General features: G+C 38.1%; 1 protein-coding gene across 1 annotated transcript in view; it reads right to left on the bottom strand.

Annotated features, from left to right (window-relative positions):
- LOC5573954 (signal transducing adapter molecule 2) overlaps nt 1-22,737 on the bottom strand; it is a 28,687-nt gene extending 5,950 nt beyond the window's left edge. Inside the window, exons 1-4 of the mRNA XM_001654942.2 lie at nt 22,153-22,737; nt 4,857-5,017; nt 4,687-4,803; nt 4,326-4,622 (exon numbers count right to left, since the gene is read on the bottom strand). Coding sequence (XP_001654992.2) covers nt 4,326-4,622; nt 4,687-4,803; nt 4,857-5,017; nt 22,153-22,195 — 618 coding nt within the window. The 5' untranslated portion in view covers nt 22,196-22,737. The remainder of the gene's footprint in view (nt 1-4,325; nt 4,623-4,686; nt 4,804-4,856; nt 5,018-22,152) is intronic.
- Between the last annotated feature and the right edge of the window lie 2,150 nt (nt 22,738-24,887).

The following is a 24,887-nucleotide window of genomic DNA, read 5'->3' as shown; positions in this document are numbered from 1 at the left end:
TTGTATGAAGGTTCCATGACATTTTTCAACAGCCTACTTGATGGCAAGACGAAGTTTGCCGGGACCGCTAGTTTCAGATAAAAATGTTCTATGAAGAAGTTATAGTGAACCGTTTAGACTATAGGAAAAAAAATATACACTGAAAAAATATGTCATACATTTTCATAAAAAAATAAAAATAAAACTTAAATTTTAAACTACACAATAACCCCATCTTTAATATTTTTAAATTTTCACCATAGAATTTTAATAGTAACCAGATGTTTGGGACAAAGTTTCATGATGGAGAAATTTTTAATAAAATAGTTTTTCTAAGAACAACTTTTGGTCGATTTTCAAAGTTTTGATTTTTTTTTGTCAAAATAAATACGTTTTGATGATATAATAAGAATCTTGAAATGATTCTAAACCATAATGATTATATGAATAATTTCTCTAGAAGTAGCCATTTTTTTTTTATTGATGTACAAGGGGGTCAGGGGCCAAGTCTCCAGCATAAGTTTGAAAACTCACACCGTCCATAATACACCGAGGGGGTTTTGGAGTTTGGGAAGTAGGCAACGCAACATCTTTGACCAGAAGGTTTTTTAAGTTTTGCTTCTACTCTTGACTTCCAATACACGTATGAATGATGCAAGGCCAAAAGAACATGAATCAGTCATACATATAGCGGTAGTGAAGTGATTTGCCTAAGGATATGGAAAAGGAGGGATTTTGTGTGGTTTTTTGTAAATAGCTCTGTGGAACAAGTTTGTTATTAGTTAAAAATTTAGTTGATCTTATTCACCTTGCAATCAGTAATAAGAATATTTACAGAAACATAATACTTATCTTTTCTCGGCCAATACGCTGCCATGTCTTTCCTCTCGGATGTTAGAAATGTTAGTGATTGTTACATGCTTTATTGCTACAATGAAATCCTACAAAATTTGCTCTTTGGATTCCCATGATAACAATCCCCATGCAGCTTCCGAGAAACTCCATGGAAATGATCACTGTACGCCATGTGCGGCATTCAGGACATCTCAACACTACTGATGACGAACAACAAAAAATGAATCCAAAAGAGCAAAAACCTTAATGTTTCAATGTAGGACAATCCAGCTTTATTGCATGTGAGACGTTTTTAGTGATATTCTCACAACGACCGTTCAGAATGGTTCGACGGATGTAGATAAAAGATCATTATGATTAAATTAACGCGACGACATGTTAGTAAGCTCAAAACGATTATTGTAGTTGCAACTTTTAATTTAAATAGTTAAGCTAAGGGTCGGTTATTGTATATAACTTTATAGATAAGCAGAAGTATAGCACGAACGCGAAGTAATGACCTTCCATCCCACCTTCAAGTGCTCCCCACAAGCACAACACTTCATTCTGGCACTTTAGAACGTCCATGTTGTAACTTGTTCACACAAGAAATCTGCCTCGACCGAGTTGGCAGAACGCGCCCTACCCCTTTCTGAACCAAAGGACAGGGGAAAATCCACGTGCTCGGCTGGGGCAGTTCATTTTCGCTGATCCAATATATCCAATATCCGATAATTATCCTAAGGTAAATAACAAAAAATGTTGCCACCGACGGGATTCGAACACATGTCCACGACCAAAAATGTTTTCAGAGCGTACGCACAATAACCACACGACTACGCTAGCTGAAAGCAAGGAAGGATAAATTTAAGGTGATTATAGACCGAAGCCACCACTCAAATGTTCAAGAGCACAAGACTTGAAAACCAAACAGCACTCCGCGTTGAAAATTTATCCCATTGGTCATCACTAACAAGCAAGTAATTTGATTGATTTTCAACGCGAACTGTTGTCACATTCTCCAGTCTTGTGCACTTGAAAATTCAAAGTTTGGCTTCGATTCACCTTAATATACGGAAGCAACCTGCGGAAGCGAAGGACACTCAAAACGACGAAACAAAGAATAGAAAACGAGGCAGCCAACTTCTCGTTGCCGATTATAATATAATCGTTAGAACACGCTCCCGCAGTACTGAACTGGTTTGATATTATCGCACATCTCTTTTCTCCGACAAATTGGCTTGAGCGATAGTTTTTTTTTTTTAATGTGTAGCAGGGAAAACCCCATTGGAGGTCAACTTTTTTAAAGCTGCTTTCTCCAACAGTCACAAAACCTCCTCGTCTTTTCGTTTATTGAGAACAATTCAAGTATATACAGCTAGTTCCATTCATCATTGTCCATCGACCACCTTTTAACAGCCGATTCACACCAATTTTAGCATTGGGCGTACATGTTCTCGCGACTATAACTTACGATTTGTTCTAAGTGTTACTTCTGTTTGTCAGTGGTCTAATGATTATCGTCTGGACCAATAAATTCACTCCATGCTTGAAATTTTGTAAGTAACAGGCAAATTTCTAGTTTTTTAAGGTACTTTGAAGTGATTTACCCTTATTTAAAAAAAAAATCGTCTTCACAGTTTTAAATGGAAAAATCAGTCTAATGTATGGCCTTACAAAAAATAACAATTAGAGCAAAAGTGTATTTATCAAAGTTGTTCAAGTTGTTCATAATAAATGTAACTAGTTCATTCATTAAGACCTAAAGATCAGATGAGTAAATAGAATAAATAATGACATTCTCTAAAAGTATGCTAAAGACCGCAAACAGAAACTACGGGTCGCGTGGACACGTGAACAACTTCGAGGGGGTAGAGCTACAAAAAATCCACGCTAGTCAACGGAGAGGGTGGATGGGGATAAAAAAAAGTTATTCACGTGGATATTGCTATTTAAACGAAACAATCAAATTCATTATTCGAACTTTGAACAATCAATAGAACATTTTAATTAGTTAACTGTTCTTAGGTTCTGGTATCTCTGATTTGTCTCCTCAAATATTTATGTCTTCATTGAATGCAAGTCATCAATCTAAATTTTATTTTAATCGTCATGTTTTCTAAACTCCACCTCCCTATGAACGCACCGTGATTTACGGACGACTTCCTACCAGATATTTGTAAAATACGTTTTGAAAAGTTCACATGGATGTTTAGTAGATAGGGATAGGGGTTGACGAAACGTCCACGGTGGTCCACTGAGAGGGGGAGGAGATTCAAAATCGAGGTTTTATTTATTCGTGACCCAGTGTTGCATTTGAACGCGTTCAGTTTGCGTTCCAGTTCAAACTTTTGAACGAGGGATCAAGTAGGCTTGAACATTGAGCAGTTCAAAAATTTGAACCCATGCGAGCTGAAAATTGAACGCGGAATGAAAACTGTCGTCATGGCAGACACACGACTTATTTCAATGTTGCAAAGTTTTGGAAAGATGTTTGCAAACATTTGAGGTGCCATATATTTGTAACGATTGGAATTCAATATGTTATGATGTAGTGTTTTTCGTGTTTTCAGCTTCATTGTGCATTTTGAAGTGAACGGGCCGTTCTTGAGCAGGTGCAGAATCTTGCACAAGAGTTCAATGCTTACTAGATTCTCGTGCAAAATTAGAACGCGTTCAGTTCACTTTTGGCTCGCGTTCAGTTCAAAATGCATCACTGTTCGTGACCCGCCTAGACGGTGGACGAGTTCGTCATTGCTGACGGCTGACAACAATGTTAGTCGGGAGATACAAAGGCGCATCATCAGTGGAACAAACTGCGGTCAAGAAAGATTCACCCCCGCACAAAATGCACGATGTACAAAACGCTCAGAAGACCGGTAGTCCGGTAGTGAGACGTGGACTATGCCCGAGGAGGACTTGCAAGCTCTTGGGGTTTTCAAACGCCGAATGCTAAGGACGATCTTCGGCGGCGTGCAGGAAAACGGCGTGTGGCGGCGAAGGGTGAACCACGAGCTCGCCCAACTCTACGGCGAACCCAGTATCCAGAAGGTGGCCAAAGCTGGAAGGATACGATGGGCAGGGCAAGAATGCCGGACAGCAACCCTGCAAAGATGGTGTTCGCTTCGGATCCGGTTGGTTCAAGAAGGCGTGGAGCGCAGCGAGCTATGTGGATTACTCAGGTGCACCAGGAACTGGAGAGCGTGGGCCGCAGTCGAAAATGGAAAGAAGCGGCCATGAACCGAATGAATTGGCGAAATATTGTTGGCGAGGTTTTATCAAGCTAAAAACCAAATAAATAATAATCTCAAACAAAAAAGTTTGATTTAAAATATAAACTCGAATAAGGACCCCCTTATGTAACTTTTTCTATGAAGATGCAAAACTCAATTACGATCAACTTATCTGAAGACATGATGATTATACACTACAATCAACGAAAACAGTCTTTTTTCCTGCTAAATAGTCGATTCGAATCATTGTACATTAGGTGTCCAAGGCGTGCTACTTACCGATGCGGCAGCACCTCCCCCGGAGGACATCTTCGGCGACTGATTGCTGCCGCCCGCCGAGCTCTTGGTTTCCTTCAGCGATAGTTCGATCGCCTTGGCAATATCTTCTTCCTCCTGTTGACTAGATACCACGTTTGGATCCTTACTCAGCGGGACCTCGCGCTTGGGCGTCACCGAGGGATCACTGAAGTCGTACCCTTCGGCACGTAGCTTCCCGTACAGCGACGGGATCAGGTTTAGCTGTGGGTCGCTTTTGAATTCCGATTCGGCCCACTTTTTCAGGCATAGTTTCAGTCGCTGTGGGTGGATGAATACAAAGTCAGGTTTAGATGATTAGGAATGAAAAATCTAAAACACGAACCGTATTAACTTTGGGTTGACTCTTCTGCAGCAGTTTGCGAAAGTCGGTTTCGAAATCCCTGGATGCCACTTCCAGGTGGAATTGCTTTCCACAATTACTCACGCAAGCATCCAGAAGCTGAAAAAGGCGTATATTTAAATCATGATTCGACAAATCATTTAATCACATACCGTAATGGCCTGCATGACTACATGGGGATCGCTGTGGTTGAGTCGTTTGATGACCGTTTTCAAGCATTCCTTCGGATTGACTGCCCCGTTGGTCACTTTGTCGCAAACGTCCATTATAAGACCCCATTTCTCCTGTGTGTTGGTTTCGCTGGTGGCTTTCTCTGTGAAATGGTAGAAACAGTTGAAAATCATGTGATGAACTAGTACAATACCATTTCCACAAATTAAGCTCAAATCTAGAGACCAGACAGCTATTCGAGATGGAAACTTAATCGATTGGTTATTATAAGTCAGTGAATCATGTTTTCAGCTTGAACGGCTGTCTAGTTTTCTAGATTTGTGCTTTTCAAGATTTGAAGAATGGCTTCGATTCGTCTTCACCTTAAAACCAAATAATCAATGGACAAATTTAAACGAGAAGCATTTTCCAACAACAATTTTACACATTAGACTTTACACGCGACCGTGACATCGCTGTGGCCAATATTGCTGCCACCAGGTTATCGCACGTGATAAGCGAAAGCTTTTGCTTTCATTGAGCAAACGATCGATCGTCGTCACCGCTGCTGTGTGTCGCAGTGTCTGACGCTAGCTATTTACATGCACGCAAGCCAAACTGCGAAAACTGGTCGAAGTGAGATTGCTGAAGGTCGATCCGCACTCGAAGGTCAATTGCATTCATTTTCGAAGAGCCTGGGTACGCAATCGAAGTAAATAGGCATTGGTCGTCATATCATACTGCAAATTTATTTACGGTATCATGGAAAAAGTTCGTTGTTTTGAATTCCAAGCCAATTTTATTTTCAAATATGACTCGTGATTCTTTCACAAATTTCCTCAGATATTCCTCCGATCAGTACATAGCTTTTCTACAGCGCCTTTGATTTCTACAGCTCTAAATACATTAGGATTTTTTTACGGTACCTACTATGAAAACATTTCGTTGTCTTGACTTTGTGCATTTTAGACAATTTTTGTTTTTTTAATCAAACAATAGAATTCGGCTCAATAATGCCTAAAAGCGCTTGAGTCTGTCAAATAATGATTAGGCAAAAAAATAACTCCGGATAATACAGCTCTCGAATTTCCCCAGGAATTCCGGCAAGACTTTCGGTCAGTATTTATTCAACTATCAAACCAGGATTTGTTGTAAGTACCGCAACCCGGGGTAACATTGATCAGTTTTTTGGAAATTTTTTAAACATTTGATCGCTCATCGCTCGTGACTATATACTGTATTATGTTTTTTGGAAGATTTAAGCATGTTCAAACAAATGTGTTCTGAAAATTCTTGATTAAGCTGATATTGGCCAATACGGGTAACCCAAGTGAACAATGGTCGGTATTACCGAAAATGACTAGCACAACATGTACTTAGCGACGAGGTTTATGTGAGATCAGGTGAGAGATGAAATTCAGATTTACTCCAGGAACTCTTACAGTGATTCTACCCAGAATTTCAAAAGGGATGCCACCAAGAATTCTTCCAGGAAGCCTTCAGGGATTAAACAAGAAATACAGCAAAAGAATTCACCAAAACTTCCGACACGGGATTCTACCAGGAATTCCTTTACAGATTCCGTTTGCATTTTTTTTTTGAGAGGACCCCCAGGTTATCCTCCGGGAATTCTACCAGGGAATCTTCATAAATTATTTTATAAATTCCTCCAGTGTTTCCTTCAAAGATTCTTCGTGATATCCCTGGAGGAGCCCTACGAGACATTCGTACTGCGATTTCTTCAGGCATTACTTCAAGATCTACCAGAAATTCCTACGAGGATTCCTTAAGCATCCATCAATTCCTTCCAGTATTTCTTGCAGGATTTTTTTTCCAAGGATTGCATCAGGAACAACCTATCGAATTCTTTAGAAACTACTTCTGGGATTGCTTTAAAAGATATATTGAGGAATTTCTCCAGGATTTCCTTTGGTAATTCCTCCAGGACTCTCAGGGAATTTCTTTTTGAATTTCCCCAGAAAATTTTCAAAAAAATTTTCAACCTGATTGTATTCAGAGAAATGCTTTGTTTAATTATCTGAGTAAATATCAGTGGAATCCCAGGAGGAATAATCTTCCGGAATGTTGTAGAATACCTAGCGTCGAAAAAAGGAGTTCTAATTCAATACTTCACGGAATTCCTGGTGGATTTTCAGAATAAAAAAGTTTTGTGTACTCTTTGGAATTTTTTGATTAATTCCATGGTTGAAATTTCTGATAACCCTGAAAAAAATTCTAATATGGGAAATCTTAGTAAAACCTTTGAAGTATTTTCTGGCAGATCTTCTGGCGAAACTCAAGTGGTTTTTTCTGGTATAAATTCTGGCGAAACTCTAGTGATATTCCCAGTGTTAACCGTGGATCAACTACTGGTAAAATTCCTTTAAAAAAATCCTCTCTCGAAAAAGTACTGATGAAATAATTAGAGAAAATACCGCACTGAAAACATTCTACATGTTCGATCAACGTGTTTAACATGTAGATTTTCACTAATTGCAAAACATGTCAATAAAACGTGTAGAACTAGTCGCTATCAACAATTCAAATTGAAATGTAAAACACGTTAATTCACAAGTTTTCAAAAACTTTGCTGTAAAATTTATTAGCGATTGCGCGATTTAGTTAAACAAGGCACTAATTACGGGCGCTCGTTTTACCCTAAATTAACATGTTATTTAATATGTTACACGTGTGAGGCAAATGTGAGTCCTCAGCATGATAGCAAACTTGTTCTACTTATGAAGAATATCGTTATCGTAAAACTCGCTTAAGTCATGTGCAAAAGACTTTGCTTTCGAACCAAAGTCAATCCTTACCAGAATTAGAAGTTTTACTCGTCATTTCATCTTGCCAATCGACACGACAGATTCAAGTTGAAAAGAATATGGATCGAACGTGTGGATTATTTTCAGTGTGGCGAAGTTTCTGAAGGAATTACTGGAGGAATCTTCATAGGAAATTGTGATCGAATCCCTTGAGAAATTCGTTATTGGATCCTTGGAGATCATCTTGGCGAAATCCTTGGAGGATTTTCCAGACTGTTTTGGAAGAACCTCTAGAGGATTATTTGCGGTAAAATCACCGGAAACATGTGGTTGAAGTTTCTGAAGAAATTTCTAGTGGAATTCCTATGAGAATTTCATCTGAAATCCTTGTAGGTTTTTCTGATGGATATCCTGGAGAATTACCTAGGCGAATCCCAGATAAAATCCATGGAGGAACCGCTGGTGGAATACTTAGAGGAATCCCTGAAGGATTTATGTGGAAGATTTTTAGCAGGAATTCTTAAGAGTAAATCCTATCGGAATTTCGAAAGAATTTTAGGAGGAATCACTGATGGGATTCCTTTTTGAATCTCAGGATAGAGCCACTGGTGGATTACACAATTATTGGTGAATCCTTTCATAAGAAATTTTGGTAAAATCCCTCAAGAATCCCTGGAGATATTCCACGAGAAAGCCCTTGAGAAATTTCCGGAAGGAATCTCTTAAATAATTCCGATTATAATATCCTTATTAGAAATCTTTCGTAAAAAAACTGCAGCAATTCCTGATAAACAGAAACTTTGAAGAGAATCCGGGAGGAATTCCTAGATTAATTCCTTGAGGAAATTCGGAAAGCATCCCTTGATCAATTCCGGAAGAAATCCCTCGAGAAATTCCAGGAAAACAGAATAATTCCTTGGAGAAACCCCTGCAAGAAAATTATGGTAGAATCCATAATAAATTCTGGGAGGAATCCGTAGAAAATTGCCTGATGGAACCCAGAATAACCCTAGAGGAATTCCTAAAGGAACCTTTAGAAGAATTCCTGATAGAATCCCTGACAAGTAGAGTGTCCATCCCGGGACATAACGGGACAAAAAATCCATTTTCGGAATTTCCCGTTTCCCGGGATTTTAGTTCTGACAAAATGGCCGGGAAATGGACACTATACTGACAAGGGTTCATTCACAAATTTGATAACGAAAAAAATATCAATTTTGTCACCAACAAACCCTATTGAAACGGTTTTTATATGAATATAAAAACATCTTAAGGACACCCACCCACACCCTACATCGTTGTGAAATTTGTGAATGACCCCTAAAACTTCTGATGGGAGTCCCAGGAGGATTTTAAAATGAAATCTCTTAGAAGTCTTTCTAATAGAATTCATTGAAGAACTTCTGATAGAATCCCCCCTGATGAAATCTTTAGAAAAACTCATGATCTCGCAATCTTTAGCGAAACTTCTATTGGAACCTTTGGAAGAACTTCTGATGTAATCCCTGGGCGAATTCCTGATGGAATCCCTAGGGAAACTCTTGATAGAATTACTGTAGGAGTTCCAGGTAGAATCTTTCGAGGAACTCTTTTTTTTTTCTTCTGTTCGGATGCTCCACTGTGACCATTATTTTGATCTATTGTGGAATTACCCGTATCCAGTATTACCGCAGTGAGTCCTTGAATTGCCAGTCCTTTTTGATTTAATACTTATGTTTGTTCAAGTGGCTTCAAGTGTAGTCTTGAGTCTGACAAACTCCGAGTCTTTAACAATCAGGTTGGTAAAATAGATTCAATTTCAGAAACTGTTGCCAGTAGTAAGGACTTTGTACAGCGAATTCTTAAATTGCCAGAAATTATTACCCTAGCCCGCCAAACCAGATGAGACTAGGGTTCAAATTGTAAGATCTTATCCCGTAATGCACCACGATCTAACCCTCGACAAACTCATGATAGAATCACTAAAAAAAACTTCTGATGGAATCCCTAGAGGAACTCCTATTGCAATGTCTAGAAGAACTTCTGATGTAATAGCTCAAGAAACTACTTATGAAATCTCTGAAAGAACTTTTGACGGGATCCCTATAGGAACTCCTAATGGAATCCCTGGAAAAAATCCTGATGATATGCCTGGCGGAACTCCTTAGAAGAAGAATTCTTTGAGGAATCCCTGATATAATCTCAATATAAATTCCAGGTGAAATCTACAAAGGAACTACTGATGAAATCCCTTGAGAAACTTCTCAAAAATCTCTCGTAGGAAACCGGGTAGAATCTCCGAAGGAACTCCTAATGGAAACCCTGGAAGAACTCCTGCTGTAATCCCCAGAAGAACTTCTGATGTAATCCCTGAAGCAACTTCTTATGAAATCTCTGAAAAAACTCTTGACGGGATCCCTATACGAACTCCTAATGGAATCCCTGGAAAGATTTATGATAATATGCCTGGTGGAACTCCTTAGAAGAAGAAATCCTTATGGAATTCCCTGAGAAACCCTCGATATAATCTTTAGAGAAATTCCAGGTGGAATCGGCGAATCAGGAGTTCCTGATGAAATCCTTTGAGAAACTTCTGAAAGAACCCTTGTAATCTCTGAAGAAACTCCTAATGGAAACCCTGGAGGAAATCCTGATAAAATCCCTAGAAGAACTTCTGATATAATCCCTAAAGCAATTCCTTATTGAAGCACTGAAGGAACTCCTGACGGAATCCCTATAGGAACACCTAATGAAATCCCTGGAGGAATTCCTAACAATATGCTTGCTGACGTTTGCAACACCATGAAATTGCCCCACCTTGCGCAATGAAAATGATTTCAGTAATAGACTTCCGATCCTCACTGCTCCTAAACCAATCAGCATCGGAGAACCCGGTAGAACAACGTACGCTTCTTGATCGATAAAAATCTTTCCTTGGGTTCTCGTAATACGCATTCCCAGTACGTGTTTCGCCGGACCGATGTATTTCATGAGGAATTCCTTGGTCAGATCATCCTTCAGCTTCTTACGCCATTGACGACAGTTCGCGAAGATGAGTACATCGTCAACATAGATTGCCACGAACAAAACTTTGTTGCCGACGATCTTGGAATATACGCAAGGGTCGTAGTCGGTTGAAATCAGTCCTAACTTTTTCAATCTTGTGGTACCACACGGCCACACTGATCTTTGATTGGAGTACGATGGGGACGCAGAATTTTGAGCATATCAAGGATTGTCTGCCAAATCGCTGTTGACCTTACCGGTCATGTATTCGCCCGTACCGGATGCTCCACCTGGAAGCTTCGAAGCAGGTAGACCTATGCACTCAATATGGAATTGCTTATACTTGCCAGGGATGAAGGGCTCCCTACCGCTTCGCCTCGACGCCTCGTGTGACAAAGGGGATCGTCACAGAGTCATCAGCACTGTCATAATTGTCTTCGGAGCTACTATCGTCATCTTGTTTGGATGGATTCATACGGTTCTTTTCCAGCACCTCGTGGGTTTCGCAATCCTCAAAATCCAGCCGGACCATTAATGACTGTCGTCGGTTCGCCGCCCGGTTTACTTCATTATCTTGCACCTTGTTCTGTGACTCTTGACATACTGCTGATCTTCCTTCGTTGATGAACGTCACGTCCCTGGATTTTCGCTTTTTTTTTAGTAGAGCCGATATGATTTGCTTTCTACATCAAAACCGATCAAAATGCATTCTTCCGCCTCCGGATCCCACTTCATTGTTTCTGTTTTAAAATGTGTGATATCGTTCCGAAAATCCGCAGGTTGGATAGATCTGATTTCTGCCCCGACCAGGCTTCTTCGGGTGTCGTGCGAATTCCTGTCGATGGTGAACGGTTGTCTGATGGCAAATTCCCAAATTTCGTAGCAGATTCTCAAAGCCTCGGTTCTTGAACTCCTTTCCATTGTCTGTCCTCAAAACTTTCAATATTAATTTTTACCTGTCTGTCGTTCAGCCATGGAGTAGAACGCCTTGAACGCTTCAACTACTTCTTACTCGGATTTCCTACGTAGAAAGTACACAAACATCCTGCGGGTTTAGTCATCGATGAAAATGATGTAATAGTGGCTACCTCCAAGAGAAACCTCCTCCATGGGAAAGAAAATATGTCGGAGTGGATAAACTCGAGAATTTCATTGGCTCTTCCTCCTTAATTGCTGAACGGCAATCTGGCTTGCCTACCAATAGCGCAAGTCTGGCAGTCACCAGATTCCGATTCGATACAATTGATTCCTGATGCTAATCCATTTTTCAATCGGTTCATACCTTTGATCGACAGATTCGCTTGTGCCACAGATCAATCGACTTCAATTGTTGGCACGCTAATGCACTCGGAGGTTGCTAATCCAACCTAAAAAGTCCATTTGATTGATGCCCGGTTGCGATCCATTTTCCCTATGAGTTGATTATCTTGCAACCTCCAGATATGCCAAATGGCCCGTACTATCGTGCCGTGCTATAGCAACGTGTCATTGTTTATTGTGAAAGGCGCAACGCTGAGAGTTCAACTTAACTTTTCGTAGTTTATATTGACTGATATTCTAAAATTAACAACATATTTTATACGTTTCAGATTACCAAGCTGTTGCTTTAGAGCGGAAATATATTAAATTTAATTTGAAATGCCGCTTATGGATCCATGAGGCAAAAATCATCTAGGTTTGATTTCTTAACAAAAATCCATCGTCCCATGTCCCTGCAGATTCAGTGATGTTAGTAGTAGGAACCTTTCCCCCGGGAAACCCACATTCTGTAACTTACAGGCGCTTCCCATTCTTAAATACAAATCTAGGCGGAAGGCACAACAAAACCCTTCAAAATTATTGGTCTAAATAACTTATTTATTTCCGAATTTAGTACTATACCATTTAATTCCACTAGAGTTTGTATCCTTTGACAGATACGGGAACGATTAGTGATGTACCTTTCAGCATTTAAAGTTTCAACAAAAGAGGGATGGAATGTACCTAATAATAAATCTACTAAACAGCTCGAAGATTTATTATTATTCATTTCGTTCAATGTCCCTTACGGACAGGTACAATACAATTAACTCTAGACTTGATAAATATATCGACGTTTGGTCTTTCTTATTTCCAAATTGCTTCCGGATGTTTTGTCTTGGACATACCACAAATATTCCTTTGGCTTATTCATACGAAAATGTTCACGTAGTTATTTAATATGTTGCTGAAACTGTTCATAAATGACAGCAATTGGACAGCCTATCATCAGATCCGTGAGAGACAACTTCATAGAATCTTTAGGTCATAAAACGCATATCTACTTCCAGATATACTCAGTGAAATAGCAGCTATGACAGACAAAACAATCATTAATCATATCGGATAGATTTTATTCTTTGAATATGCCAACATTCCATCTTTACAATGTCACTAATTTCACGCTTTTCCGTTGCATCTCCATCCATCTCCATATCCATCTTGCCATCAGTTTAACGACCACGTATAGATTTAACGCTTTTTTGTTAATCCGTTATTTAAATATCGAACCCGGCACTTCAATGGAGAATGTTTCCAGTCCCTTTTGGTACCGGGTTGACCGTTTTTAGGTGAGGTAGCGCAACTCTTCGAAAGTTTATGCAAAAACTGAGTTTGACACTTCGACAAAAACAACAATCAAACGTTTGAGCAAGCCATGAATTGTAAATCTATCGAGTGTGCATTTAAATGCATTTGAATGCATGCAAATATTTCAATGCATCAGGAGTGATCCACCCCTTGATTCCGAGGCATTTTTCGTCGATCTTCAAGCCGACTCCATTCAGTCGGTGGGCTGTAACCGCAGTTGTCCAAGTTGGTTGTGATCAGGCTTGTGTGAGCTTTTCTGTCCTTGGCGGCATTGATTGCTGGTATGTTTCCTTGCTCATCCTGAGTAGGTTCCACTGTTTCCCACAGCACTTCAACTTCTAGAAAAGTCCGCAGCGCAAATTCCAGGTATGCCAGTTTTTTTGGCCTACGAGCCGTTCGATCGCAGGCAGTTTGGAAGAAGCAAGTTCGTTACCACCTCCGTTCATCTTCAAGGCTGGTTTTATGCTGACAAAAGTAATCGCCTATTTCAATGCGTAGAAAATTTCTTCCCAGAAATGGACAAGAACATCATATTTCTTCGATCGCAGAAGAAATGTCATTTCAAATGGGGCTATCTGTAGAAAATTTCTTGACCCATTCAGTCAAGGTTTTTTTTTAACTTTTCTTGAGCGAAATAGCATACTTAGTTTCAGTTGAAAAAATCTTGAGTTCTGGAAGCTTCGAATTTTTAACCTCGTACCACTGCTGGCCCATCATAACCTTTTGGGCAGAGGATAGAGAAACACGTCTTGTCTCGTGTGTGGACGGAACTAAAGTGAAGTTTATTTTATATGATTAGTATCATTCCAAACATTACATTCATTATTTCTTATATCTAGGTGTTCTGTGTTATTAGACAACACTATCATCCTAATTTGGTAAAACAAATCTAAGATTTTATTAACATTTTGTTAATAACATATTACATTTCATTTGCCGTAGCAGTTCAGATTTTTTACAGGTGAGTTGATTTCACCTGCTTATAAGAGAAAAAAAAACGCTTTGAATATACTTAACCTAACCTAACCTAACCTGGCAATAGAAGATTGTAACGATTTTTGCCTGAAATTATTGATTATTTTATTTGACATTTGTTCCAATGTTTCAACATTGGATATTCTATGTAACTCATTGGTACTATACCAGAGGAAGCCTCAGAATCATTTTCAAAATTTTATTTTGAATTCTCTGCAGAGCTTTCTTCCTGGTATTACAACAGCTAGTCCATATTGGTACAGCATATAACATGGCTGGCCTGAAAATTTGTTTGAATATCAAAAGCTTGTTCTTAGAACAAAGTTTTGATTTTCTATTAATAAGGGGATAGAGACATTTTACATATTTGTTACATTTGGCTTGAATGCCCTCAATGTGATTTTTGAAAGTTAAATTCTTATCTAGCATGAGCCCTAGATACTTAACTTCATCTGACCAATTTATTGGAACCCCTCTCATCGTGACAACATGTCTACTTGAAGGTTTCAAATAAAGAGCTTTTGGTTTATGTGGGAATATTATTAGTTGAGTTTTGGAAGCATTAGGAGAAATCTTCCATTTTTGCAAGTATGAAGAAAATATATCCAAACTTTTTTGCAATCGACTTCAGATGACACGCAGGCTTCGTCCTTTGCGGAGAGGCCTGTGTCATCGGCAAACAAAGATTTTTGACATCCCTGAGGTAACTCAGGTAAGTCAGATGTGAAAATATTGTATAATATTGGTCCCAAAATGCTGCCTTGGGGAACACCAGCTCTTACAGGAAGTCTTTCAGATCTGGAGTTCTGATAATTAACCTGAAGTGTACGATTTGACAGATAACTTTGAATTATTCTAACAATGTATGTTGGAAAATTAAAGTTTTTTAATTTTACAATCAAACCTTCATGCCAAACACTGTCGAATGATACGGATACTTTCCAATATCGTAACTATAATGAAATAAACGCGTATAATTTAAATGAGGTGTTCCACACGATTGATTGGGATAATTTTTATCGTGTTAATGATCCTGATTTGTTGATTGAGTATTTCAATAACAAAATTATAAGTTTACATGATTATTTGGTACCCTTAAAAACAGTTCGTTATAAACGTAAGTTTAATCCTTGGTTCACCGATACGATAGCTAGAGCTATAGTTAACCGTGATTTGGCTTTTAAACAGTGGAAATCAACTAAAAATACTGAACATAACAACTTATACAAGAGGTTTAGGAACAGAGCTAACGTAATCATTCGCAATGCCAAAGAAAGCTATTATTCCGAATATTTTAATCCACATTTGTCACCGAAGGACCTATGGAAACGACTCAAGTCTACAGGGGTTAATGAATCTGCAGGGTGTCCAAATATCACTGCAACTTCTAATGAAATCAATGAATCCTTCTCTAAAAATTTCACAGATTCCACTGCTAGCTACACCTCTCATATAGATCCACTTTGGAACTCATTCAATTTTCGAGCAGTTGAAGAATTCGAAGTGATAAATGCGTTTTTCGAGATTAAATCAAATGCTGTCGGTGTAGATGAAATTCCTTTGAAATTTTTGAAAATTATTCTGCCTCACATTATCACTCCAATCTGCCATATTTTTAATTGTATAATTAGTTCTGGTACATTTCCACAGTCATGGAAAATGGCAAAAATAATTCCAGTCCAGAAAAAACCTAGAGAAAACTCGCTTGAAAATTTGCGTCCTATAAGTATTTTGCCTAGTCTATCCAAAGTGTTCGAGAAAATTTTGAAAAAACAAATTTGTTTTTACGTCAACGAAAATAATCTCCTAACACCTTTTCAGTCTGGATATAGAACTAATCATAGCACGAAGACTGTCATTTTGAAAGTAGTAGATGATATTGGTTTGGTTCTTGATAAAGGTAACGCAACTGTTTTATTGTTGCTTGATTTTTCGAAAGCCTTCGATAGGATATCACATAGTATTTTATGCAAAAAACTGCAGATAAATTTTGGGTTTTCCAACTATTCTGTTTCACTGATTCAATCATATCTCCGAGGACGTGTTCAAACTGTTTTTTACAACGGCGAATATTCTGATTACCTACCCATATCTTCTGGGGTTCCACAAGGGTCAATATTAGGTCCAATTCTTTTTTCACTTTATATAAATGACCTGCCAAATGTTGTTAAATATTGTAAAATTCAAATATTCGCAGATGATGTACAGTTGTATATTGAATGTGGTCATATAGATGTTGATAATATTGCCATTAAAATTAATGCTGATTTAAAAAACGTGTTTGATTGGGCAAGGAAAAATAATTTTTGCAATTTCTCATCGTAATAGGCTATTTTTCATTATGCCAATCTGTCATGAAACGGCCTACTTTCCTGCACTGAAGTTTGCAGTGCGGGAATAGTCATTACCTAACTGAAATTAGTGCTGTAATGAATCATTACGCAACGCTTTTTCATTACGCAACTGTTTTGAGTTGCGTAATGAATCATTACATAACGATTTTTCGGAAATTTTAAAATAATGGTGAATGCATTTCGATGTAATTTCTGATACCCTCAAGTGGTCTTCTACGAAATTGCAAAAAATGTTGTACGTGACTCGTTGCAGAACTCGATTTTCACAGCACTCGTCGTAATTATCCTACTCGGCAAGCCTCGTAGGATAAATTTACGACTCGTGCTGTAAAAATCATCATTCTGCAACTTGTTCCGTAAACTACTATTAACGCTGAATGTCAATAAAACTCACGCCATGTTCATTTCCAACAGGAATGACACAAATAAACCAACGATATTGATTAATAATAATGTAGTAGATTATGTTCAATCGGCAACCAGCTTAGGGTTTAAAATTCAATCCAATTTAGACTGGGACAGTTTTGTGTTACAACAATGTGGAAAAATCTATGGGAAACTTCGAACGTTACAACTATCAGCTTCACTACTGCCCGTAGCTACGAAACTTAAACTATTCAAAACTCTCGTTTTGCCTTATTTTATGAATTGTGATTTCTTATTAATGCAAATTTCGGCAGATACTTTAAACCGTTTGAGGGTTGCACTGAACGCTTGTGTGAGGTATGTTTTCAAACTATCGCGTTTTTCTCATGTTTCGCACTTACAACATCTACTGTTAGGCTGTTCTTTTGAAAATTTTTGTAAACTACGATGCTGTCAACTAGTGTTTAAGCTAACTAGCACAAAAAAGCCTGATTATTTATATGCCAAACTAAATAGTTTACGAAGCGCAAGATCAAAAAAATTTGCTATAGCAAGGCATTATACTGCCAAATACGGTAATAGCTTTTTCGTTAGAGGTGTTTCTATTTGGAATTCTTTACCAAACGATTTAACGCTAATAAATTCGGGGTCAGTTTGTAGAAAGAAATGTATAGAGCACTTTAGGTAGTTGAAGATAAATTAAAGGCAAGTTAAAGTACAATGAAACACGAAATAGCGGCACTTCTTCTATAGAATTTACACTGTAACACTCGAAAAGACGGTTGTCTTAAGTTACTTATTGATAAATAAATGAATGAATGAATGCTTTTTCTATGTCTAGAAGAGCAAGACAAGTAGAATAGCCTTCAGATTTGTTGGAACGGATCAAATTTGTTACACGTAAAAGTTGATGAGTGGTCGAATGTCCATGGCGGAACCCGAACTGTTCATTGGCAAAAATTGAATTTTCGTTGATGTGGGCCATCATTCTGTTCAAAATAACCTTTTCAAAAAGTTTACTGATGGAGGAAAGCAAACTGATTGGACGATAGCTAGAAGCTTCTGCAGGATTTTTGTCTGGTTTTAAAATTGGAACAACCTTAGCATTTTTCCATTTGTCAGGAAAATATGCTAATTGAAAACATTTGTTAAATATATCAACTAAAAATGATAAGCTACTTTCTGGAAGTTTCTTGGTGAGGATGTAGAAAATTCCATCATCGCCAGGAGCTTTCATGTTTTTGAATTTTTTAATAATAGTTCTCACTTCTTCCAAATCAGTCTCCCAGGCATTTTCGAAAACGTTCTCTTGATTGAGAATATTTTCGAACTCCTGAGTAACTTGATTTTCAATTGGACTAGTAAGTCCTAAATTAAAATTGTGCGCACTTTCAAACTGCATAGCAAGTTTTTGAGCTTTTTCGCAATTAGTTAGTAATAATTTGTTTTCCTCTTTCAATGCCGGTATTGGCTTCTGAGGTTTTTTCAAGATTTTAGATAATTTCCAAAAGGGCTTAGAGCCAGGGTCCAATTGAGAAATTTTATTTTCAAAATTTTTGTTTCTTAATTGAGCAAAACGCTTTTTGATTTCTTTCTGCAAATCCTGCCATATAATTTTTATAGCAGGATCGCGAGTGCGTTGAAATTGCCTTCTCCTCACGTTTTTAAGACGGATCAAGAGTTTAAGATCATCGTCTATAATCACGGATTCAAATTTTACTTCACATTTTGGAATTGCAATGCTTCTGGCTTCAATAATGGAATTTGTTAAAGTTTCAAGAGCATTGTCAATATCAAGTTTAGTTTCTAAAGAAATGTTAACATCAAGATTAGAGTCAACATACGTTTCATATATATTCCAGTCGGCTCGTAAATAATTGAAAGTGGAGCTGAAAGGATTGAGAATCGCTTCTTGGGATATTTGAAATGTAACAGGGACATGATCAGAATCAAAATCAGCATGAGTAATTAGTTGGCTACAAAGATGACTAGAGTCGGTTAAGACCAAATCAATCGTAGATGGATTTCTAGAAGAGGAAAAACATGTGGGGCTATCAGGGTATTGAATTGAGAAATATCCTGAAGAGCACTCATCAAATAAAATTCTGCCGTTGGAATTACTTTGAGAATTATTCCATGACCGATGTTTGGCATTAAAGTCACCAATGAAAAAAAAAAATTGACTTATTGCGAGTCAATTTTCGTTGCTGTCCAGAGCATTGAAAAGGCAAATAGGCAGCTATGAAAGTATATTTACCAAACTGTGTTTCAACAGAAACACCTTCAAGTTTCAAAACATTTAGTTTCAAATGGAAGTTTATTTTATAAAATTTTATTCTATTTGACAAGTCATAGGCTGCTCTGTTTTCTACCTCAATAGAGTTCCCAGAGAGTGAGGTCACAACACCATACAAGATCGCTCCTTTGCTCTTTTCCACAACCCGGTGCACGTGCCTTGTTGGGTCTCGAAAAAACTCGTAGAAAATTTCAAACCGTCAATGTCACTACCCCACATTACACATTCAACGGTCTGATTGTAATCTTACAAACCCTTAGTTTGTAATCTTTTCATTAGCTTGAAATTATATTTCCTCGGAGTATAGATGAATTCGAATGTTTGACCAGAATCATAAGATCAGAAGGAAAAATATCTGATTATTATAATAAAAGCTTTGCCATTGTCTTGAGAATCGTTGAACTTCGAATCAACTCTACATAATATAGCCATCAAAGTATCTAAAATGATTGCTCCCTGGAAAATATGATCCCAAGCCAAGGTATGCAAAAACTAGACTAGACTTCTTTACAGAAAAAAATGAATGAGATTTTATGATTATTTTGCTCCATGCGATTGAGGTTCAAACCAAAATTACAATTTTCCTGTATAAATTCAACAAATAGCCATAACTTTTCCCATTAGATTGATAATATTTGTAGTGAACGAGAGAAGCATTCTAAGCACCATGTGACCCACGTCATCTAGGTACAACATTTGTTTTGAATTTCATTTTCATTTTGCAGCGTTTGGTGGGGCAATGAGAGCGCAAGTCAGTCCAAAGCCGGGGGAAGGGATAGGTAATGGCCGTAATAGTCTATGCGGACCACTTGAACACCATCGGAAAGGATAAGAAGGGTTGGGGTAGGGTATAGGGAATGGAGAAGACTTGACACAGTAATGCGATTAATGCTGCAAAATGTAAATGTGCTGAAAGCAATTTAATTTGAGTTTTGAAGTTAGATTTGACTTATTAAAATTCCAAATAGATCGGCCATTGTACAAGTAAGAAAGAATATGCTGATCGCTTTCTAGAAATTTTATAAACAACAAAATAATAACAATATGAGGGCTGCTGATGGCACAATGCGACGCTTTAGGAGATTTTTATACTGATTGAACATTACTATACAGAGCGCAATTCAATCAATGGTGATAACTTTACAAACTTTATCTGTTTTTGCACTGATTGACGATGCTGATTCAAATGAAAATATTTTAAAAATATTTGATATTATTAGTTCATTTGTTTGTGTGATCTAAGTGTTAATAATGGAAAAATTTTACATACCCTTGATAATAATACTTCCCTGATCAGAAATATTATATTTTGAGCGCCATTTTCGAAGCTATTCTATCCAGGTATCCATGCACTGCTTTCAATCCTGAAATTATTCTTATTGTGCATGCTCATGCGTTATATTAGTGATGCTCATAATCATGCAACAGATAAGAAGGAGAGAAAAAGAGAATATAGAAACAGTGATTAGTAATGAGTTAATTATGTAGTTTTGTTAGAATTATAAACAATTAAACAGTAGTAATGAATAGCTTTTAAAATGACTTTGCAGCATAGCTGAGCCTTTCGGATCGTAAGACCGATGTATACAAAATAATTTGTTTCGAAATTGTCCGCGTGGTCTTCTAGTGCCCCTATTAGATAAGAATCAGTCATAGACATACATACCGAATGCTCGCCATGACCCTATGACCAACATTTGTATATGTATAGCCTTAGCTGATGTGGCTTTTCTAATAGGTAGTTCTTTCACTCATTGATTGTCTTCAAAACCTTGTCAAGTATAGAAAATTTATTTTATTTCATTTATTACTATATTGAAGCTACATTGTACTTATCAAGTATTAGGTATTATTTTATGTTTTTATCACTATTGTTATTATCAAGGCCAAAATTCCCAGTGAGTGAAGAATTTTATAGTACTAGAACACCATAGAAGATCGCTAAACATTACCTAATCATCGAACGGCTTTTTGTTCTATTATTTTAGGTAGATGCTATTGATCTCCCTTTGCTCCTATCCGCAACCCGGTGCACGCGCCCTGTTGGTTTTCGAAAACCTCGTAGAAGATTACAAACCGTCAATGGCATTCCCAATTACTACCCCACATTGCACATTCAAGGGTCTAATTGTGCTCCTAACCCACCCTCAGTTCGTAATCTTCTCGCCAGTTTGAAATTATATTTTCCCGAAGTGAAAGTAATTTTGATGAGTGATAGCCTAGTGCAGCCCAACTGCATAGTACAGTAGTTTAACCAGAATTTTTAGGTCAGAAGATAAAATCTAAATTTTGTAATAAAAAGGTTGCCATTACTTTGAAATTCACCCAACATCTAATCAAAACTACTAACAACAGCGATCAATTATCAAAATTCATCGCTCCCTGGAAAATATAATCCCAAGCCCAGGGAATTACAACATTTGTTTTGAATTGAGATAATAATATTGAAAAGAAACTTTAGCCCACCTTCGTCAAAGCCCTAATGAAATATCAATATAGAGTTATCGGAATAAATCCAAACCTTTCCTTTTTGATGCCTCCCTATAATATATCGATGTTGTAAAATATGTCCAGTCCACCAACAGTACACATTTTAGACTGCAACGTTGGCGATAGAAATTGTCACAAACAAACCGCACAAACCCGACACTAACTTAATTAATAAAAATTAAGAGACAGGTAATACACAGCAATATACATGCACCAGACAACAATGAAAGGCAAGAATGACCCCATGACAGATGAAAAGGTAAAAATTTGATCGTTTCCGTCTACATCTGTTCTTCGATTATTTGTAAGGTTTCACCTTCTAAAAGTAATTAACTCCCAGTATCTATTACTCATCCACCCATTCCAATCACTTCAGGAAAGAAAAAAAATGATAAGATTCCAATGACGACTGGTGAAATTTGATACCGAACACACATAAAAAAAACAGCTCTTGACTCACCTATATCCGACACCAGCGAATTGGAGTTCCCCAGGAGACCCATTATTCGATCCGAGACGGTTCCGGACTAGTTTCCTCTCGTAACAGCTTCCTTGTCTTGCTTCCTGCGTAGCTATTGATGATGCACACTTCACTGTCTCAGGCCTCTCCCACACCTCGTTTGGCCGATTCCGTGTCTGCTTCTCCTCCTGCGGGTCTCGAAATCGCAGTAAAAGCAAAATAATCAGAGCGACTTTGTGTCCCGCACACTACACTCTCGCTCTTCTGCACTGTCACTTTTCTTCCCCTCCTTACGACGTCTATGCGAAGGCAATGGCGAGTATGTGTTGTCCCGAGGGAAGAACCTTTGTTAGGAGGAAAATCCCGTTTTTCGCACGATCCCACGCGTTTCCCGGGCGGATTCCTTCACCGACGCTTGAAGGCAACTCAAATCTCGTAATTTAACACGTTTTCTCTTCCGAAAGACTGAAATTTGTACGCGAAAATCCTCTGTATTTTCACCGTCGAAAATCGCTCTAATGTACGATCGAAAGTTTTTTTTTTCTTTTTGCTCTCTGTGACGACGACGACAGCAGCCGAGGTGAGAGGCGATGATGAATCAAATCGAAAACGAACTCGATTCGAGCATTTTGTTGTTTTGACGTCTCATGTTTCGAGCAGAATCAGTACGGTGCCAAAAAAAACTAGGGTGTGCCAATGGCCATACACTCAGAAACACAAGTAGTCACAGAATTACAAAATTTTGAATATTTACACTGAGAAAAATCTACACGTCAAGGTCGTGTGTTTTACTTATAGATTTGCGCAATGAGGAAAACCACATGATTTGAGTGTGGTAGCCATATGGATTTCATCATTGATTTCACGGTATAATAACATATGTATCAACATTAGGTTGTCATGTGAAACAAACATGAATTTCCAAATATTAAATCATGAAAACCAACTGATTTGCTTATTGAATTCTAAATGTAGTAGCTTTAGATAGTCATGTGTGATAGAACATAAATGTCATGAGACTGAAAGAAGAAATTTGGTAGAAAAACTTTTGCTCCCCAAAATATGGATCCGAGGCTCCTCTGCTTGTCGCAAGCTCTCTTGATTTATTTTTTCAAACCCGTGAGCCAGCAACAAGCGGGGCGCCGCAAATCCATAATTTGGGAAGCCAGGGATAAGCATATTCCATTTTTTTCGAAACTGAAAGCCAGGAAAATCTGTAAGTGGAATCCGATTTTTCTACTAAACTATACATTATAATCAATGTTTTCTTATAGAAAGGTAGAATTCTCGTATACCGGTCAACTTTACTTATAAAAGAAAAATCGAATTCACAAATTTTCATCTAACACTTTCAGCTTCAAAATTTGCTTCTTCTCTTTGGAAGCATGATGATGACTGTCGTTCGACACGAGGTCCAACCGCAATTCAGTTCACTATGCATCCCATGGGTTGATCACAAACAATTTAGAAGCTTTGAACATGGAACTCGATAGCATAGCTCATGGATTTCATCATAACAATCTCATTGCGCAAATCAATGAATCGACCAACTTGAACATGATGATTATGACACAAGATAACCATAAGCAAAACACACTGAATCCGTGTTGGGGTGATGATCTATGCGTCCATAGGTTGACACATACGAATCTGAAGAGAAAGCTTCGGGAACTTATGTGGAAAAAATATGGAATCCCTGTTGTCGGTTGATGAATCAATCCATGAAGCAAAACACAGGAATTTAATGTGTAACACACACGAAGTTTGCAAGAAAATCATAGCAAATCGATATGGACGTTCATGAATCAATCCATAATTTTAAACACACAGATCGAGCGTGTGGATTTTTATCAGTGTATGACCTGAGACGAGACGGTCATCTTTTTCTGTGATTGCTGAGTTTTTTTCTTATTCCACTTTGTGTTTATGCGCATGCTGTTCAAATCCTCACATGAACCTCTCAGCAAAAAATGATTGAGTTTGCATCACATCGAATCATAAATAGCCGTGTGAGTGAAATTTCATGCCAGCAAACGTAGCAGACATTAGAAATAATTGATCTTCTGCTTAGATTGATCAGCAACTTTGGAAAAAACTGCTCCGCTGACTGAGGTTTTTAATAACAGTTTACTTTGAACACAATACTTTTCACTTTTTCAGCCATAAAAACGGTGGGCTGCATTTGACGTTTCGTGAGAGGGGAATCTGGGCTGCATATGACGTTGATATTTTTCCTCTTCGCGAGTCTCTCTCAGTTTATGACTACAGTCGCTTCTCCACATCTCGATATTGTCAGTGCAGACAAAAGTAAGAACGAACACAAACTTCGCTCAACTGTATCGCGCGACAAAAACGTCGCTCGACTCTGGTGACCTTTTCATGTTAGTGCTCGAGCGACACAGGCTATTTCAATGCGTCGCTGGAGCACCAAACTGCAAAGCGTTCGCCAGTCCAGCGACGCGACAGTTGAGCGACGTTGCAGCAATTGCTCATATGCACAATATCGAATGGACCATCGAGATAGGGAGAGATCGAGATAAAGAACATTAATTTATTGCGACGCTCATTTTAAATCCACATCCAGCGGCGGCGGTAACGCGCAGAAGATATGCGCGCAATTCAAACGCAACGTCAAAATTCAAGTACACTCAGAAACACGAGTAGTCACAGAATGACTAAATTTTAGTAATTTATGACTATTTTCTATCTGCCTCTCTTTCATCCTGCAGGGAATT

The sequence above is a fragment of the Aedes aegypti genome, chromosome 2 (assembly GCF_002204515.2).
Source record: "Aedes aegypti strain LVP_AGWG chromosome 2, AaegL5.0 Primary Assembly, whole genome shotgun sequence".
Taxonomy (NCBI): domain Eukaryota; kingdom Metazoa; phylum Arthropoda; class Insecta; order Diptera; family Culicidae; genus Aedes; species Aedes aegypti.
This window is presented reverse-complemented; position numbering and strand designations above follow the sequence as displayed.